This window comes from Anguilla rostrata, chromosome 14 (genome assembly GCF_018555375.3).
Source record: "Anguilla rostrata isolate EN2019 chromosome 14, ASM1855537v3, whole genome shotgun sequence".
Classification (NCBI taxonomy): Eukaryota; Metazoa; Chordata; class Actinopteri; order Anguilliformes; family Anguillidae; genus Anguilla; species Anguilla rostrata.
Genome location: NC_057946.1, coordinates 12,947,111 through 12,968,405, shown reverse-complemented (window position 1 = coordinate 12,968,405; position 21,295 = coordinate 12,947,111). Strand labels below are relative to the sequence as shown.

Below are 21,295 nucleotides of genomic sequence, written 5' to 3'. Positions count from 1 at the left end.
GCATTTGTGAGGCTGTGAGACCAAAAGAGAACACAATGCAGGGGACAAATAACTAAAAGCACTCCTTGAAAAGTGTTAATAATAACAATAATAATAATAATAATAATACGAAATTGATTCTCATACAGGGCAGCACGGCAGTTCAGTGGGTAGTAGCACCATCACTTCACCCAAGGTTTTGGGTTCGAATCTGGCCTGGGCCTTTCTGTGTGAAGTTTGCATGTTCTCCCCATGCAGAACATGCAGTTTCTTTTTCAAATTTAATGAAGTACCGTTTTTACATGAAAAATAAATACTTCAGGCCTCATTTATTGCAAATTTGGCAGAACTTGCGCATGAATCAGAGAGGTTGCCTAATGATTAGTCACAGAAATTGAAAAAGTCACGGTACTCCAAAGATGGTGAGAACCAGCCCACTTCAAGTACTGAGTATGAGCATGCAATATATTGCTTTTCTCCCTTTATGTTGAAAATAAATGAAACTAACACAGACCAAAGGACAGAGAACTATAAACTGGTTGCATGAAAATGGCATTGTCACAAGACATTTTGTAACACAAACCCCCTGTGGTGCTGTGGAAATTACATTGGAAGAAAATATACAAATAAAAAGTGATCTTTCAGCTCAGAGGGACCCAATTTCTATGAATAATTATTAGGCAACCTCTTTGATTCATGTACAAGTTCTGCCAAATTTACCTCCCCTGAACAATCGCTTTCACGTTTCAAGTTCATTTATTTTGAAAAATGGTCCTTGCATATTGATAAACATAATGTAAAGTGTAGATATGATGTCCCTTAGTTCTGTGGGTGCGGCGTTCCTGTTTTGTACTACTCAATATGAAAAGGCTGACTGCCCAAAAGCAACTGCACTTGCACATGTTCTCAATCTATTTCTTATGAAAGTAATGTCAACTCATTAATAAATGCTTTTTTTGAAGGAATGTTGAATCTGTGTTCATAACAATGTAATAAGCAATATAGGAAACATGATGCTATAGAAATTTAGAGAGAGACAAAGACAGAGAGAGAGAGAGAGAGAGAGCTCTGTGTGTGAGATAGAGCCCAGAATTCAGTTGAGGAAAGAGCTTCATTTTTGTATTTTGGGGTAAGATCTTACTGGAAGGAAGGCCTGATGGCTCAAACTTCCTGGGGAAAACCAAAAATCATCATTAAATGTTGGCAGTCTGTCCGTGGGAATATACAAAAAACCAGACTTTCTATACAGGGAAAGTTACTTCTTTAAGGGGGAGTCTGACTAATGTTAGTCTAGCTGAAGCTGTGAGACTCCCTTAACAGTCATATTTTGCTTAATTGTCACACATGAAGCAATGTAGAGCTGCAAAGAAACATCATTAAATTACATTTTTGTTTGCCTAATTGATCTCCTTATCACAGATAAAAATACACATTTTGTATCTTTGCCATTTTGCAAACAGATTTATGCAGTTGGATTTTTACCAGAGAAATTGAGGTAAAGCACCTGGCACAAGCATACACGCAGTAGAGTCCTACATAAGATTTCAGCTCATTATCCTCATTATATGGCCATCAGCCAATAAAGTGATGCAGGTTGTCTGCCAGGAATAAGTGAGATGTGGTGGTGTGTTGATCTGATGATTATTTGTTTCTGTAGTTCTTGTTGACATGTCTTCTATGGATGTTTCAACGGATGAGGTCAGGAAATGTCAGGAAGAAACTGTCACCCCATCCGTCTGTTTCACCCGTACTGTTTCAGACAGGCTCTGGCTCAGGGCCCGTTGGACTGAGCTGTCTATCTCAAGAGCCTGTCTGGAAACATTTATATTCTTGGAAACATGAAAGTTACTTTCAGAAACTGTGCAGAGGTCCCAGGATAGCCTATTCCTAACAATAACAATCCAAGGAGCTTCTCACACTACCAAACATATGTGTGTCATTTACAACCTTTACTTGGAGCTGCGATCACAGGTGTTCTCACAAGAATGCAGTTCTTTCGACAATATTCATTAGTAACAGTAGTATAAGTTTGTGAAGTGGAAACCTAACAGTTTAAACATGTATGTTTCTTTGAAATACAAATTGATATTGATATATCACTAGAAAGGCCAGAGGCCACACCATTGGGCATTTACAATTTAAAATTACTCAGACACTGTAAATGCAGTACCCTCCTCCTTCCACAACTTTTCCCAAATATTTGGACTGAAAATAACTGTTTTTAAAATTCTAAAAAATAATCTCAGTAAAGAAATACAGGCAGTTTGTATTATTTTCTTCAAAAAACTTCCCGCCAGACAATTCTCCTCTGACATGCTATTCAGTAACTGAATGACAGGAGGGGATGAATAATTGTTCCCATCGTAGTTATAGAAACAATAGGTTTTTTAATGAATAAAACTCTGAAAATGTGATGTCGGGGTTAGGGTTAGAGTTAGGGTTAGGCAAATGCAGCTGGAATACGGCTAAAGACAAATGTGTGAAGTGGAACTGAATTTTGCGTGGTCCTTGGTCACACAAACCACCAAAGCTGAGCATTTTCTGTGGATTTGATGAGAGAAGAGAAGAGAGGCAATGCATGTGTAAAAGCACACTCCAGATAGTGGAAACAGAGGAAGGAAGAAGCGTGGCCTACTGAATTCATTATTATGGAAGAAATCATTTATTTAAACATATTGCACTTTGTATATCTTTAACGACTCTTTCCTTTTTGTTTTGCACATTTGTTGTGCTTTTCTCAGAGTGCGTGTAATACGCCATGATGCGTATTTTCCCTATAAAACAAATTTCCATATAAAACGCTATATTTTAGAAACAAGAATGTTGCAATTGTTTCTGTTGTGTCCTTTATTTCAAGAAAATAGTTTTGCAACATATGGTCTCATAATCTTTATGAAATTAGGTTACTGTGGGTGCAGAAATCAATGTTGCAAGACTGGACAAGCCTGTATACTGTGTGTTTTTTATTTTATTTTTTGTAGCTGTTTTATCTTGATGTGTGGCGAGTGTTCTGACTCAGACAATGCCATGCAACATCCAGGTGGGTGCTACATTTTGGTGGTGGTTGAGGAGAATTACACCCATATACTGCAAATGTCTTTAAAATGAAGAAACCCTATATAAATGCAATTCCTATTTTTTTGTTAGGATTCTTCTTTTTCTTCTTCTTCTTCTTGCTAAATTCTCACCCCTTTCCAAAAATTTTGGAAAAGATATTTGACCACACCTCCTTTAAATCCAGTCACTGTTACAATTTTGGAAATATATAAATTGAAAAGGGACCCATGTAGATCATGTGTATCACATTTTGTACACCTACTACCCAAGATGGCGCTACAGCACCACTTCAAAATTGCAATGTTCAAATCATTATTGCTGATGTACCCTTACACCAAATTTGGTATGGTCGATATTTAGATAAGGTTTGCAGTCCATGACAAAGTATAAGTTGGTACAATGAATTTTGGCTGAACAATATTGACATTTCTATATTCACTAGGCTATGACATTTCATAAAATACTTCCACACAAAGACAATCACTTTTTTAAAAGACATCAAATGATTTCCCAGTAGCTAACTGGGAGCTGGTTAACTTGGAAACAATTTAATTCCATGCAAAGCATGCATCACATGCTATAACTGTACAAATTACTACAAAAATATAGTATGTATAAGATGACTTGCTTTCACTTTCTATACATTTCAGAACTGATACCATCCATAAGGACTATATCATAACTGGTTGAACTCAGGGAAGATATCCATTGTAAGATATAGTCTAGCTTTTAAATTAAGGAATAGCATGCTTTACTTGCATTTCACATTACATGAGCACTTGTGTGTGAGAACAGGACAGGCAGAAAGGCAAGTATGGACAGCAGCCAGCAATGGGGGAAAAATGAAAAAAGGGCCAGTTTTGCTCCAAAGGGGCAAATGGGGTGATGCTCCAGCACCATTAGGACCTTATGTGTGCATGTGCCAGGCTGGGAGGAACAAAGGAATGGCCCCCAACATCGCTGCTTGCAGCTATATTTATCATTACTATTATTTGAGGAATACACACAAATTGATTATGGACCTCTCATAGACCACTCATAGTCCTTACATGCTCTCCCCATTGCAGTAGTAACTAGGGCATATTTTACAGGTCAGTATGTGTCCTTTTTTACCCTCTCTTTACAGCTTCAGATTTAGTGGAGCAACGGAGAGTAGCTGGCCGCCCTTGGAGAGTATAAACTGCGGACCTTCCGTTTCAGCCGTGAGGGAAAACTTCACAGCGCTTCCACAGATTAATGACTTTCAGTCGCCAGTCTCCAATGTGGGAGGGGCACTCTCACTGGCCCCTCCCCAAGCAGCCTCCTGACGCGGATCACATGCTCTCCTGTGGCGTGGCAGGCGCGGGGAATAGGTTGGGCTGATAAAACACGTCTGCGTCTCATTTGTCTGTCACAAGATGTATGGGGTTTCAGCTGAGGCCCCCGGTGAACCCCAGAGCAGGTCCGCTTTAACATGGGAAGTGGAAATAAAGACAGCTCAGCCAATAATAAACTCCCAGCCATCCCGGCCCCTGTGGATGAGCTGCTTTAATACCATTTAAACGCTCCTCAGTGGTGTACAAATGTAAAGACACGGCTGAAGATTAATTACAAGGAGAGGAAAGGGGATTTTTCCAATGGCAGCTGTCATTAATTTGCATGAACATGGGTGGTTCCAATATACTGGCCAAAATATAGAATAGTGATATTTGAAACACTGTATTTTTCATATATAAAGATGTAAGTAGGCCAGTTCTGTACAATAATGGGTAAGTATGTGATAATATCCTTTATAATGTGTGCATTTAATACTCATCCTATAGTCTAACCTGTTCTGGTGTAAAATACCATCCATATGAAGCACAATCAAGCCTATCAACACTCACCCAACCTGCAGCAGCATTATGGGTGTAACCAGATACCATTGGGCCCATTAAAGACCAGAGTCATTAGCCTTTCATCTAACATTTATAGGGACTCAAACGCTGGTCCAGTGTGTGTAAATCAATCAATCCTGTGCTTAATTGACACCAGAAATCCTTAACTGCTTGTCGCCAACTTTATTTGGACTTTTCCCCCAATTTTTGCCTCTGGGGGAAGAGCAGACGTGAGTGAGGCCAGGGAAAGCGGTGAGCTCTACTGTCCCTAGTCAGGTGTCCATCATTAAGAGGAACCCAACAAGGAGACATTTTGAAAGTTGCAAGTTTCGCTCACAAGGTCTCTTATAAAACACCTCCAAATGTTAAAATTTGTATCATTTATCAGTGAGTGGATGAAAACATTTCACTGGTGTAAAATGTCGATCTTTCTCAAGGTTTTATACTCAAGCATATTATAGGCATGCACGGTGTGCTTAAAGTAATCATGCAAGAGAACATGATATTCTGAGCGTTTTAGCTCAAAACATTTAACTCCCAGTCCAGGAATAAGTGCTCCATAACACACATCACAGTAATTCATAACACTAACTCAAATGTCACTGGGAATATGAGGAGAGGAGGCACCAAAGGCAGGCCTAAGCATTGGCTATGTCTCGGTTTGTGCATCCAGAATTTAGCCTGAACAGGTGGAATTCTCAGCCCATAGTCTGATTTTGTAGAGGATTATACTGAGAATGAAAAGATGACAACCAAATAATTCCCACTAAATCCCATTCTATCAGAGTTAAGAGTATTCCATCAGTTAGAGTTGATTTCACGCTCCAGTATGTGCTGAGTTACTCTGAAATACACAGACACTGTGTGTCCACAATCACATGATGTATGTACGATACTCTTCTAGCAGTCTTATTTCCTCAAATTATTCATGATGTTTCATGCAGTAAACCTGAAAGCAGAGTTTGTAAGTCCATCTTGTTCTGGTGGTTGTAGTTATTTTGTTATTCTACACTTTGGTGTTGTTTTTCATAATGACCTTAAGAAGTCTCTTTGGGCAAAATTAATTTAAAAATAGCGTAATTGAAAGATTAAGTATAAATAAAATGAATATATCAATAGACAGAACAGGTTAATTCAAATGAACCTTTACATTATTTGAAACCTAAAAAAGTTATTTAGATTCATTGTCTCAATTGATAGAAATTAAACTTAGTTAACAACAACTCTGAAACCGACTTGATTTGACTTGACTTTTAAGGACTACTGTCATTGTAAATTCCTTGATTTGTGGTACACATTTTTTGTGCCAAAACTGTAAAATGTTCCCTCAGAACTGATAATGAAGCGGCACATTAAAGAGTTTAGGTGACCCGTGTCCCATCAGAGAAAGGGCACTTTGAAGAGTCCGGACGCCAGTTTTATGCTTCCTTTATTGGGACAGTGCCCTCTGCCCTTTCCGACCCATCCTGAGCTGGTTAGTGCTGACTCAGGGGTGTGACAGGACACTCACAGGTGGGGCTTCTCCCCAGGCAAAAGGGAAGAGCTTGTTACCTCCTGCATGGGTTCAAAGAGCATTTAAGAGAATTTAAACGTTTCCGCATTATAGGATCTTCAAAGTGCCTTCAAAGAGGGCTGCCTGATATGGATGAAACATTAGAGAGCCTCTATCACTTTTACTTAAAAGATGGGTTAGTGTGGTCAGCATTTACAAGAACTCATTAAAGTTATGAGTCAATCCACCAGGCCTCTATTAATGTGCAACACAAACACACACACTTTCAATAGACTGGGCCACTTTCCTTCCTCTTCCAGACTAAAGGGGCATTATGCATCTATTATAATAACACAGCTGTTTTAATAACTCATTATTGCACTAGATACCTTTATGAACAAGAGCAGTGAGGGCTAGGTACACTAGGCTGTACTGTAGCATTGCGACCAGAATCAGATACTAACATACTGACAGTTTTGGGAGATCATCTATTAAATTTAATTTTCCACATGACGGTGGATTTTAGAGAAGTTGAGTAACTTTCTGTGCTCGCAGCAGAAGGACCATTCCTGGTCACAATGAAGAAAGTGGCATCCCCACGGGCTAGAGATGATTCACTCTTCCTCTCCTCATTCTCTCTTCTCTTTTCTCTGCTCCTTCCCTTTCCGTCCTGAACATCACTTCATCCTCAACCCCTCTGTTCCCTGGAGGTGACATCTGAGAGGGTGGGGCCCTTTAGAGTGCAGCAGCAGACAGCCTGGTAGACAGTCGCCACAGAAGGCCTCACTGAGGCCTATGCGATCGAAGCAAGACAGAACCATCTTTTTTGCTTGCTTGTTACGTTGCCAAATTGTGTGATGACTTTCCAAAAGACAGAAAAGGGAACCAGAAAACTGTCTGGAATTGACCGGATTCACATAAATATCAAGTCAATAGTTATATATATTGTTACATAATGCATGCAATAAAATCTCAATTTTAGTCAAACTTCTTCATTAGCGATTACCTACTTTCAAGCAGAAATAGCATTAGTGCTTTATATGCCTTGATTTTAATGTTATATTTATTTTTATCTAATTAAGCAGTCCTGAAGCACAGTAAAAATGTATTAATGCTTTCTAAAGCTAAAATACCATGACCATGAAAATACTACGTATACTTTTTGAAGGCCTTGTGATGTTGTGTGGAGCTCTACTCATCATATTATACCTTATCATTTAAATATCTGGATATTTATTGGAGCAGTTCATGTACCACGGCAAACACTACAATGGCAGTGTCATATCACATTTTAACACATGGAAGCTTCTTGCTAGAAGTTGAGTTCCCAAACCCCTATAGCACTCTACTGCCTACTCTATTTCCACACATCTTTTATTAGCTTTGGGAAAATGTGGCTGAACAAGCTTGTTGGGTTCCTCCATCTTCATAGAATCCACAGGTTTCCTTAAGCCCTTGTTCTAAAACCATGGGAATAACGTTTGGACATTTGAACTTTTCATGAGCTATAGTACAGACCATATGTGTAATAAATAAAAGGAGGAAAAGGCTTAGGTTTGTACTGTAGAGTTTGGGCCATTGTTTATTGTAGTCTGAAATGTTTTAATATACTTAACTTAAAGTGGTATTCTCCATTGGCAAAGTAAAACTTATAACGGCTCAACCCTCACTTGGCTTGATTAATGTCACCGATGACATGTTTGACTTGTAATGCATCTTTTTAAGGGTAAGCTTAATGGTACTTTGGATCTGTCAAGAGAAACCGTTCTGGTGCCGACTGATTTTTTTGGCATGCTGCACATCAGCACTGTGGGCAAGCGCACAATGGCTGGAGGGGTACTGCAAGAGCTCCCTCTTCTCCTGGAACTGCATTGTCCAGCTCACAATGGAGTGGACTACAGGAAGAAAGGCTCTTTGGTCTGTTCCCAAAAGCCCTGGGGCCAAATGGTGCTTCATACGCAGCACGGCCCCAGCCTCATTTCACCCCCAAACCCCGCACTACCCCGAGCCCTCACAGGGCCAGGGGGGTACAGTTCCTCCACCGGCCACCGCTGAAGCAGTTTAATAAGGGGTTTGGTACCCCCCACAGAGCCGTCAATGTTGCACAATTTATGTCTTCTCATCTGCTATAAATGAGCCATAAAAGGTTCACATCTGGAGCCATTACAGATCTACAAAGCCAACTCACAGGGAAGACCACTGGTGCTGTTGGTATTTTTGCGAGGAAAGCGCAGTGGGGTCTTCGTGACGGTAAAGGTTTCTTTCACCCACTCGTTTGTTGACCTTTCTCTCCGACACCTCCTGTCGCTAAATGAGGCTAAGCTCACAGATGTGAACACCTGCATTTGCTTCAGAAGAGTACACAATTCTGTACAAGATTCCAAGAGTTCAAGTTTTTCCAACTTACCTTCATGCCCTCATGAAATCATCAAATTAGCATTTATCTTAAACCCTGAACTTTGGCACCAGCAAGAACCAATAAGAGCAAATGACTTAAGGTCATCAGTAGGAATATATTCTTTATTCGATTAAAAATACCCACTGTGCATATAAATTACAATATGGGATTGTCCGGTGTCAATGTCTTCTGTGGCTGCTTAAATGAAACTACCTTTTGATTCTTCTCTACAGGTTAGATGGACATGTAAAATTATAGATACCGTTTCCCCAAGGTTAGCAGATACTATAAGAAACATTTGTAAAAAGCCATCAACAACATTGGTTTGAAGACACCAGGTTCCAGTTGAAAAATGTCATGTTTTTTAATAAATTAGTACCTCGAAATGCATCCAACAGACTACCTTTTAAATGAACAGAAACATATTACTTTGTCTGACGAATCCGATTAATTGCTTACACGTTATTTTCTTTCACCTGAACATAGCCATGTATAAACATAACTTTGTAACTGTAAAGCATATTGAGCAGTTTGCCAATTGATGTTCTTTTAAAAGTTGATTTTTTATTTTTTTAATCCTGTTTTACTAAACATCTGTTTAAGCGTAAGGAGAGCTCTTTGTGGCGATGATCAGCAATTCTCTCTGGCGTTCCCTGGCCAAACATTCATCTGGAAAGTTTGAAATGACTTCATGCTAAGAAATGCAAGCAAACTGCATACCAGCAAACAAACGATCAAACAGCTGTATTCTAGTGCTCTTCAAAAACGTGATTTCTCTTTAAATAAAACTCTAAATGGCTTTACAAGAGCTGCTGGCCAGCAGGCTCACTGAAACATTTCGGACCGTTTTGTGCAGGCCCCCAGGATGGGTGACTGCTGTGCTCGCTCCGCAGGAACCGCTAACTGTAGCGAGGAGCGACGACTTCAAACAAACACATGGGACAACTTTTCCACAATTTGGTGTTTGACAAGGCATTTTGTACTCAGGATGACAGAAAACTACAAAAAAACAAAAAAAAACATGACATTTCACAATGGCGCAGCCCTCCAACACACACGCGTAATGACACAGGGGAGCTGGGGGTTCTGGAAAATGAGGCCTCTACGCCGTGGCAACATTACAAGGGGCCTGCTTCTCCATGTTGTGTTTCCGGAAAGCTCCGCGGGCTCGACAGATGAAGAACTGCGTTTTTGTGGACTCCGCAGTCCGACCGCCAACGTTTCGGCCTCGGGGCCCACGACCCCAATGCTCGGAGCCGCGGCTGATTGGATAGAAACCGTCCGTTAGGTTGATGATGCGCCCCGCTCGGTGACAGAGTTCTCAGAAGCGGTTGCGGTTGCCGCTGTTGGACCGCGCAGCCTTCCCTTCCGTTCCGCTACGCTGAGCTACTCCGCGAACAGGATGGTCGCGGCCATGACGATGCAGCAGAAGGCCACGTACGGGCTCTTCCGCTCACCTGCAACCCAGCACAGAACGCACGCTCAGAACGGCACGCAGGACGTGGAGAGGGCCTTAATCCTGTAATCACAGCACTTTGCATACCTTGTGTGCATGTCATTTATCTGCGCTCCTGCTATAAAGTCACTCTGTCAGTCAGGCATTTTCTTTACCGCTAGGAAGAAGCTCACACACAACAGACAAGCCATATAATCACCTCCCTACCCGTTCAATTAGATAGCAACTGAGTTGCAGGCTTCAAAATTCTCATTTAATGGCTTGTGTTGAACTTTTGTATGTTAATATTAATTGGGAGCAGGCAGGAATGTTGGGCTTAGAGGCTGGGTGAGAGAACTGGTCCTCCGTAATGTGAAATTATATATGCAGGAAATTTCACAGCTTACCTATTCTTGCACATTTCCAGAATATTCCCAAAACCCTGCAAACAGGAAGAAAAAAAAAATTAGTCTAACCACAAGGTAATTACAGAATATTCCCAGTTTATACATTAGTACTTTTGGAGATCATTTCAGATCACTTTGGCCCTCAGCCAAAAAAAAAGATGAAGAATTTCAAATTTAGTCACTGCAATGATCTATTTTGCATAAGACGTATCAAAGGGCCTGCCGTCGCTGTAAGCTGAACTGAACTGAATCTGAACTCAGTGGTGGTGGAGCGATACTAATCCATGTGTGGACTGTGGCTAGTCCACAGGGTGGTGCGATGCGGCTGGCTGCCTGTTCGCTGCCGCTGACTAGCTCATCATATCTATGGGGAGCTCGGCGTATATGTGCGTACGTCTCCCCTAGTCTGTATATAACCTCTCCATCACCGAGCCCCCTATCTGCCTCCTAAGGGCAGCCCACAGTGACTGGGTGCCTTCGGGCTCCAGACAGAGGAGTCAGTGACGCAGGAACACCAGCAGCATGTACGTAAAACTGGGAGGCAGACTATAAAAACAAAAGTATAATTCACTGGCTTATGGACAATCTTCTTAATTTTACAGCCTGTTTCTATAAGACACAAAAAGTATAATTTCCCAGAATTCATTGAGGAGTCTGGCATTAAGGTTGTACTGCTGCAGAGACCAACAAGTCACTACTCTGTGGAACACCCTTTTAATTTTACTGCAGACACTTTGATGTACCTCTACCATATAAAAGACCTTCAAACATTTTTCCCTCTTAATTAAAAAAAATAAACGAATAAACTTCTGTTCTCAAGCCACCACGCTAAGTAGCTAATGTTACAGTGCACTTCCACAGTGACCCGTGGGAGCTGCCAGAATCCTAGTCATGTGACTGCTTAACTCTGGCTGCATTATTCTTATAATTCTTCGGCCTTTATAAAGGGGAGAGGCCGTTCCCCGTATGTTACGGGATCCAGAGGAGAGAGAGGGGAGTCTGTGCAGCAGATGCGCTGAGGGGCAGCAGATAAGCCGCAGATGCTGGTGTCCCGTTCGAGTGCGTCGGAGGTTCCCTGCGAGGGGGGCGGCGTCCTCCCCTCCGCCTGAAAAGCGCGGCCGGAAATTGTCACCGCGGACACGAGCGTGTTTATCTGATGGAGACGGATTTGCAGGCTTAAGCGCTTCCTCTCACTCCCCCCCCCCTCCCCCCCTCCCTCCGGACTTCCAAACCACAGACCTCCACTTGTGGGACCCTCGCCGGGGGTCACATTCTGTATCTACTCTGCCTAAAAAGCTTCTAGTCCACTTGTGGTCTGAGCTGTAGGGTTCCAGCAAGACCACGGGGGAAAGGACTAACATGTGTTATGTGCAAAAGAAATGACATTACTATTTGGGCAAACATGTTCCCCTTGTGACATTTTTGTAAGCAAACAGAAAAGCCATGATTCAGTGTAAATTAAGAACGTAGAGTTGGGGTGAATTCCATTTCAAGTAGGTCAATTCAGGATGTAAACTGAAATTCAGTTAAATAACAGAAAAATCCTCATAGAGCATTATGGCCATTTTTGATTCATTCATTTGAATTAATTTCCTGAGGTGAAAAGTAATTGACCTCTGACCCTGGACTGTACACATGATTACATCAGGGAGAAAGGTGAATGGGAGTGTGCCTTCTGAAAACCTGTGGTTTATCACAATTACAATCTCATCAGCCAAGTAGAGAAACAAACAGCTTAATCAGCTACCAGTAAACTGTGTTGCACTGATAACCGGCAGGCGGTCGGTTGCTCTTGTCCTAATTAGGCGACCTGTGCAGCTGACTGGTCACAGCTGATTTAACGATGTAGTACAGACACGCAAAGCGTCCAGCGGGGCGCAGACGCCCAGACGGAAAACAGCTGCGCCTCTTGGACAGCCAGGAGCCAAAATGGCTGTGATCAGAGGGCCAGCAGGATAAAATACACCACCTCAACAGGAAAACCCCTTCGGGGTGTTCCTCTGGTCCAGGACCAACTGTCAAAACCCATTGATGGTGCAAGGGCATAAACATCAGCTGCAGGGCCCTGTCCAGAATGAGCAAAATGGCACATGGGCAGAATCTGGGAGACGGTGTTTTTGGTATCATGACCAGGGATCTGATGATGAGATTGCACTACCGTACATTAATGCTCCTTCGAGTGGTTTCACCCCAAATGTCCTGTTCATGGAAAAATTCACCCTCACCTGCTTCGCGTACAGAAACTTTTTTTTTGCGTAGATTAGCTTTGTTTGTGTGCGACATGCAAGAAAAATATACGAAAACTTGGGTTTCACAGTTTAGGTCCTTGAACAAATCCACAATTGCACTTCTGGGAAACGGGGGGAAAACACGATGTCGAGGGGACAGTCAAGCTTTATCAATTTAAGGACACAGTAAATCAACGTACAGCCCTCCAACTGTACGCTCGTAAATTTGACTGATTGTTGGTTTACAACGCTCCGGCGGGTTTGCTACGCTGGATCACTCGATGCGTTTGTCTAAACTCACATTCATTTCTCCGTTACAGAAACAGCCTGCTCACTCCAGCAGTATCCACTGCACGCACAGCACAACCAGAGCAGACAGTTCATAACCGCCTGACGGGGTGCTAAGAATCACGAGAGTCTTCTTTCATTCAACTAGATCATCTGTAGGGCTCCGGTGGCTGGACGAGGATAATCCCCTTCATTTCCTCCACTCCGCCAGATTTACAAATATATGGCAACATCCTGTTGCTGTAGCCTCTTTAAGGAAGGGCTTTTAATGAGGAAGCTTGTTTTTTCACAACAAAGATACAGAGAGAACGTGCACAACATTCAGTTGTTTCTTTTCTTTGAGGTGTAAGGAGGATGCCTCCATTTGGCGAACGGTGCTTACTATACACGCACCACTGTATCACAGAAAATTTGCGGCCGCTAATAAATGTTGCTCGTTCTCAAGATCAACCGTCACCAGCTTCTGCCCGCCCTTCTTGTTCTCCCTCCCAGAATATTTTGGGGAAAATATCCAAAGCTATTTATGCTTGTAATCTCATGATCAGGAAAGTGTGGCTCATCGAACAATTTGCAAGGTGGCAAAGCGAGGCCTAGCTATGAGTTTTTAGAAATAAAACACAGGCAAACTGGCTAGCACAATTACCCTGTTAATATGCTAACACTTACATAGAAGACTGCATGTAGATACCTGCTAATAAGACGAAAATATTTCCACGTGCAAGTATGCTACAGTTCTGTGACTGTGGCCCACTGTTACGAAAGCAGCACAGAGCCAAGACGGATTAGTGCCAGTCGAATGTGGAAGTTCATCGTCTCACGAAGGCGAAACCCAATCTGCAACAACTGCACCTCCTTAAAGAGGCCGGCATGCGACTCGGGCTCTCATTCAGTAGCATCCTGGCCTGGAGGCTCTGTGCTGCAGTGAGCATAGCGAACCCGTACCCACCCGGTTTTGTTCTTGTCCAGCAGGCTGGGAGCGAGGGCTCGGAGGTAGGCACACGTGCAGATGAGGAGGAGGATGACTGTGAGGAGGCTCTGAAAGTTGAAAATGGCAGACTGCAAAAAAAAAGAAAAAAGAAAAAAAGCTATTTTTACTATGAAATGAAAATCATTACGTGACTAAAAATGATACAAGCCTAACTTTATGTCAACCAGCAGTCTGGCAGTGCATAATTGTTCTTGTTAGTGGAAAAAACAAAACGCTAACATCACTTCAATCAGACAGGTTGCCTTATTTTCATTGTTTGATAGGTAGGAACATTTATTTATGCTGCAAATTTAATTTGGCAGGTTGAACCATAAAGATGTGAACTTTTAGTAAGAAGGATTTCTGTGGATCTGCAAATGTGACAAAGTTGGAGAAAAACATGGAGGGCACAGACAGAGTACAGAATCACACTCCTGAGAATGTGCTTTGCCCAGATATGTCCCCTTGGCCACTCAACGCCCCTGCTAGCTGCAGGCAGAAGTAGGACAGTCATTAAAGATTCCCTGGAGATGAGCGGATGTCCAGACAGGTGAGCAATCTGTCGTCGGCTCTTGATTACTAGTTCTGAGCTTCCGTCTCAGCTGAAGTTGTGGATTATGCTCAAGCTCAGAAATGCACCCAATCTACACTTCTCATGACCAACAACCCTTCAAGGGCCACTGCAACAACAGTCACCATTTCAAAACATACAAATTAAAGGATTCTAGAATAGCCACTGTACACCATATGGCACATCTGTACCAAACTATATTCCTTGTTTGCTATTCATCACCCACCCAGCAGTAATATATACATGCAGATTATATCCAATATTAATTTATATACATCTGATGTGTATGTATGCAAATGTTGCCCACTGTTTTTACACTGTAGCCGCTGCTGTATCGGTTACAAGTCAACGTAGTTGCAAAACCAGCTGTAACTGAGCAGTCCTAAAAGAACACTGAGCCAGGGAGACGGTACGTTTGCCAAACCCAGGCAAAATAGCATACAGGCCCTATCATCAGAACACAGAAGAGCAAGGAGGTGTGTTTTCCACAGGTGTTGCACAGTTTACACCAGACAATGAACATTCTGGCTCCCGTGCAATACACTGCACATCTTATTGTTGAACTCCCTCCAGAGCAGGAGCAACAGAAGCAAATTGCATTTTCCTTCTTCCTCAAAGCCTTCCAAAACACAATACAAATTCACCAAACCGGTCTTCACCGATAAAGTACTTTACATATGTGAAAAAGCATGTGATGTGAACACTGGCAATTTCCGCAGTAGTTTTCTTTCCCCCCCCATACTCAGTGAACTGAAAAGTTAACCACCATTTTGGATACCATTAGAACAGCACACACAGGTGATTTCAGTGGACACTAGGCTCATGACAGAGAAATTATGAAGAGGATGCAACCCCATATTTCAATCTGTGTAACCTGGTTATGATACACATCAAAATTAATGCACAATTTATCAGCCAGTTCCTCTTTAGGCTTTAGATTAGAACGTTAAGGCTTAAAATCAGGGATTTTGCAAACTGAATATACCAGTCCATTAACGTGAAACACTCAGTATTTCAAATTTATAGCAGAAGACTTTTTTTTTTAAATCACAGGATTTCTTCGTAAAAAATTATAGCAAATCAAACAAGATAACGACACGTAGCTATAAATATACCAATAATAATCACAAACCAGTTAGCTAGTAGGAACAGACGAGTCAACGTCACTATCATTGAATCTTAGTCATTAAATGAATTTACAATTACTCAGAATAGCTAACATTAGCTACATCGGACAACAGAGCATAGCTAATGTTAGGTACTAACTGTTGTGAATCAATAACCTGCTAATTTGCTAGCTCAAGAAAATTATGACTGTAATACTGGGTAATTCTGGAGTAGTTCGTATGTTATGGTGTAACGTTAGCTACTGGCTCAGCGTGGCTATTACTATAATTTACATAGGTAGCTAATGTGCTAAGCTCAGCCAGCTAATCCTGCAGATACTGACTGACATTTTGCCTTGAATCGCAATCAAACATTAAAATAGGAACACGAACGTAATTCTTTCAAAATCTACTCAGTTAGCAAAATTTGGATAAGGGTGCACCGATTTAATTGCTGCTAATCGCTTACCATTGTGAAAGTCCACTACAGCCACATCACATTTCCTGTGTGACCCTGGAAGTACGTAAGATACGTGAGCATTATCACTTCTCATTGGATCGTACCCGCTCTAAACAGAAGCATGGTGGTTAAATGTTCGCTGGTGCGCATTGCACTGTGATTGGTCTATGATTTTAGGTATAACATTAAAACCAATCACAGGAATGCGCGTTTTAAATGCGTAGGGAAAAGCAACGTTTGCGATACTTCACGTGCTCTATTATAACGCGCATTTCATTGGCTGCCTGGTGTCAGCAAAACTCATCTCTCGCGACAAAACAGCGGAACTTCCTTCAGGTATGTGTGCTGATTTCCCACCACTGAAATTGGGGGAGAGAGAGTACTTTTGTTTCAGTTAATCGTTGTCCGAATGCTTCCGCAACTATCGGAAATTTATTAATTCACTAAAAGAACAAGTTAGTTTTTTTTGAACCGGTATGCGTGGGGATTTGTCAGTAAATGCAACGCGGTGATATACATTTAAGTCCCTACACTGTTGTTATTATTATCCCTACACTGTTGCTATTATTGCTGTGAACATATTGGAAAGTTCTCTGAGTATAAACACGTTTAACCTACAGACATCAAAATAGTTTATTAGCTAGCCAAACTGTTTACATACTATTGTATTTTGCGATGGCTAGTTGCTAGATTAGCTAGACACCTTTGCAACTGTTTTGAATAAATGTACGTTGGATGTAGTTAACACTATGATTTATCTAGGTATATATGGTCGTTTCACATCAAAGAATCCATGTCACTGTTGCAATACAGTAATGTAGCATGAATTGCATTGCCCTGAACGTTAACGAGCGTGCTTTTTATGGTTGAGTTACAGGGTCAGAGTGAACTTGTGACTTATGTGACATACAGAAGCCAGCAAAGTTGACATATGCTTATGCTCCCAACATCCCATAACATTCCATCCCCATTAATCTTCGTCAAACAATTCATCTTCTTTTAACACATTTGGTGGGATTATATTTGGATTGATTATGATTTCACAAAGCATCTAGGATAGAGACTGTCAAAAACAAGGTTAAAACACCAGTCCAAGATTTGCATTATCTACCTTCTGAGGTAAAGATTAAAACATTTTCACAATTTACAAAAAAAGCCACCATTGAATAAATAAATTGATTTGCTTGATAGCACTGTAGGTATTTGTGGTGTAGTCTAGCAATGGATTGTGTAGCCCTGCCACACGTTTCCGATATCAACTCTTGGCTAAATTTCATTGATATTTTTCGTACTGTGTGACCCTTCTTTCATGTGCTCCCTTTCACACTGTTTAGCTTTACTAAAAGTAGTTTGCTGTATATTGAATAGAATTGGCATAATCCAACATGCTGATGTGTCTGTATGAAAGTATTTTTGTTCTATTTTATTTTATTTTTTGGTTATGGTCGGGGAAAGTGGCTCTCCAGCGGGACATCTTTCAGGGTAAAGTAATTGTTGTGGCAGTGAGTTTGGAAATTTTCTTATGGGATGCAGTGACCTTAAAATTATGGGCACCATGGGCAGTCCAGTGTCCAGAGAATGTGACAGATTCACACAAATCAAAGGCACCACTTGCAATAAAGGGCAAGAGAATGTGACAGAGTTATAAGCTACATTTTGCTCACAGGCCTCCATTTAATTAAGACTCAATTTGCCCGTCCAATCGAAAGTCAGAAGAGAGAAGAAACCTGGGACTATTAGGTATGTTATTGGGATGGATGGGTTCATTCCTGAACACTAATGGCATTGAGTCTGTAATTATCAGAGGGCTGGTGAGTGACAGTTTTGGCTTAATTTTAGCCTTGCCGGTGCAGCTGCTCCCATCTGCATGCAGAGTATATCCCGGTATTTATTATTTTTTTGGGATCTGCAAGTCTTTCTTTGTTTGAAAGGTAATCATGATAATTATTGGGCTATTTTTCTGCCACGGATCTTTGGGCTTTTTCAGTGCACAGTCCCTGTACGGTAGAGAGCAAAGAGGGATAATTTAATAATTTATTATGCCCATCTATGCTGTGCACTCAAGGAATTGTGGGCATTTGGCCTTCTGATCTCTCCCCGCCTGCAGGCAAGTCCCGGTTTACAGGGGCCGGGAACGAAGGGAATGCGTTTTAAACACACAGCTGTTACCGCCGTACAACAGAATCTGGATGTGTTATTAGCAAACCACTAATCTCAGATGACACCTTGAATTAGTGACTACTTGCGGTTTAGCCTGAGTTTCTCAGAAGCATAAATCTTCCCCTGGTCAGTCCAAACTCATACAGTATCTGTTTGCTTTGTCGGGGCGAGGGTTTGGAGAGACCTCATACAGACCTCGCACTGTAGGCCACAGGCAGTAATCATGCTGAATATCGTCCTCTCATTTCCACGACATCAGCTGATTCACATCAAAGGCAAACTGTTTATCATCTCCACTTCCACTGATGTTGAGTGAAAGCCAGCATTTTACCTTTTCTTCCATGTGGCCCCCATGCATTCTTGTTGCACCTTGTGCCCCCTTTTGACCCGTGACTCAATGCCGTACTTATATTTTGTTTGTTTTCTGCAAATATTGTGTCAGTATGTAAGCATATTTGTTTTTACACTATAAGTTCTTAACTAAAATGACTTTTGCTTGGATGTTTAAGGTTGAAGTAAGTTTTGTGAAGAGCTGTGGTATGTGTGGAGTGAGCACCTGCCCCTTTTGCCCCAAGTGCCTGATATGGCCTTTGATAAAATTTATATCCGTTCATTTTGTTAAAATATATTCTGTACAATAACTGGGTGTCATTAAATAGTTTTTTGAGGTTGGTGTGCCCTTTTCTCACTTTGAGCACCTGCCCCTCAAAAGGTCTTTGCACTGTCCTGCCTAAATCTGTACCCCTAGCCAGCAGTATATAATAAATTTGTACCTTTTTTGTTTGTAAAAGGTACTTATTAGTACCCAAATAGAACATTATGGTACTTTCTGGGTACATTTGTGAAATTTGTTCCCTAAAGAACAAAAATGCTCTTCCACTGTATCTTAATTTCTGAGAGTATATCTTTGCTCTACTCTGATTTCAATTTCCAGCTTTCTAGGGTGATAGAACAGATCCACTGAGGCTGGTCCTTTTTTTGTTAGCTTAGAGTCAGACTGCCCAGTCAGCTGGGTGGTGAATGGTGATGCTATTGTGCTGTAGCCCCTACCATGGAGACCTGGTGGGCAGAAACAGAGTGATCTGGGGTTCCCAGAGTTATGCTTTGCTCCCAAAGTTTGGCATATGCGTCTTTGTGCCAGTATGTTCACCAGTACCGGGAGATAATGCCATGGATTGCAGGTGGTCAAAACTGGCTCTTCTCATGGCTTAGTGGGACAGACATGGTGTGTGTTTTATATTAAATACCTGTCCCTGTGTTTCTGGGCTGCCTCCGTCTCATTTCGAGCCAGCCAGGGCCACCTTGGATGGAACATCCCAAACTTTTGGCTCAGGGACATGAACGCCTGCATGTGGGCGCCGCCAGCTTGGCCCAGCGGGCATCCCTTCAGTAAAGGCCTGGAAGAAACAAGGAGCAAGCGTTTTACCGGGCTGTGGCCTGGCCAGCCGTCTGTCACTTGCGGTCCGCTCTTAGCAGACTCGTGAGCGGCTCCGATGAGTCCCGCCCGTACAGGATGTTACGGCAGCCAGCAGACGCTGCAGATCTACACTGGATCTGTGTTTAAAGTTTAAATGAGTTCTCTCTGGCCATCCTCACTGACGATTGGCGGCCCACAGAGCCGCTATTGTTGGAGTGTGGCCTCTGGGCCGGACCCAGGGCTTCCCTGGCAGGCAGGAAGACGGTGTCTAGAGCCGGGCCTGTTATTCACTGCTAGCTCCTGGCTACATGCTAACAACTAAACTGCTGTCTCAGTGTCTGAGTCAGCGCTGAAAGGGCTGTGCTTTTTTATCGCCTGACAGTTGGTGCTTTTGGATAAAATGTTTGAGTTGCTTGTCTGGGTGACTTGGAGAAGGGAATAGTGGAATTGTGGGAATGGGGAAGGTTCTCGTCATGAACGGGAGCAAAGTGAAGAAGAGCAGCATTTTAAACGTGTTGAAAGTTGCAGGTCTCCAGTGTCTGTTTAACAAAAGTCTAATTATTTAAGTTCAGAAATGAACAAAGTAATAGACAAAGATTTAAGGGAGGGTGAATTATGTCAATCGGGTTGAAAAGATGAATCGATTAAGGTTTTTGCTCTGGACATTTGGTTTACAACAATGGCTGAGGGATGTTCCATGCACGACAGCAATACATTGAACAGGATACAGTGCCCTCATTACTTCTAAGTTGCAACAGTTATAAGAATGGAGATTACTGATGTCAAATTTAACCCCTGCTGTGCTTGTGGCTGTTGACCATTCCGTGCTCACACTTGTTACCTGGCACCAGCCTGGCCCGTTGGTTTTTGGGAGGAACCCTCGCACGTCCCCAGAGTCCAGGTGGAGCGCACAGCTGATTTACGGAGATTTCGGGCCCGCGCGGGCTAAAGACAGGACCGCGGGATTCCTCCCGCGACTTTGAACTGGCCCCAGCGTCTCCGTGGCAGCAGAATGCGCGGCGGGGCTCACGCCTGTCATTACCGCCGGCCATCGCCGCCCGCGCAGCTGTTACTGTAACTAATGAATGGCTGGCCCGTTTTTATGGGGTTAAAGTTTAATCTGTCGCGGAGCATGCACGGTCAGGCTCGATCTGTCGACGGGGGTGCCTGTTACCTGTCGATTCCGTGCGCCATTCCTTTAAAGCCACCGTTAATCGTTTCTGGGAAAAATCTTAGGGTGCATAAAGTGCTCTTTTTGTATGGCGACAGCTGTTCTTTAGTTTAATGGATCCAGAAGGGTGAATAAAGCTTTTTGACCATCCTCTCTGTCCCAGCACAGTTCTTGTAGGTAGGCCTATATAAAGCTGATAGAGTTTCTGTGTTCAGTGTATTGCATGACATTGCGAGAAAGTTATTTTGTTTAATTATAGTAATGTTGGTGGGGTCAGAAGCTAATAAATAGCCTTTCACTGGG

The 21,295-nt window shown here is 42.3% G+C and overlaps 2 protein-coding genes across 3 annotated transcripts in view; one reads left to right on the top strand and one right to left on the bottom strand.

The window, feature by feature from the left end:
• Nucleotides 1–8,885: 8,885 nt before the first annotated feature.
• Nucleotides 8,886–16,405, bottom strand: LOC135238907 (protein kish-A). The gene is made up of 4 exons (XM_064307073.1): nt 16,254–16,405; nt 14,087–14,196; nt 10,625–10,659; nt 8,886–10,239 (listed from the first exon to the last, which is right to left on the bottom strand). The coding sequence occupies exons 1-4, from the start codon at nt 16,254–16,256 to the stop codon at nt 10,169–10,171; spliced, it is 219 nt and encodes a 72-aa protein (XP_064163143.1). The 5' UTR covers nt 16,257–16,405; the 3' UTR covers nt 8,886–10,168.
• A 45-nt stretch (nt 16,406–16,450) lies between these two features.
• Nucleotides 16,451–21,295, top strand: part of LOC135238906 (DNA repair protein XRCC4-like) — a 69,386-nt gene continuing 64,541 nt past the window's right edge. Inside the window, exon 1 of one of the 2 annotated variants that reach the window (XM_064307071.1) lies at nt 16,451–16,580. The gene's annotated coding sequence lies outside the window, so the exon portion shown is untranslated. The other variant, XM_064307072.1, reaches the window with a different exon arrangement.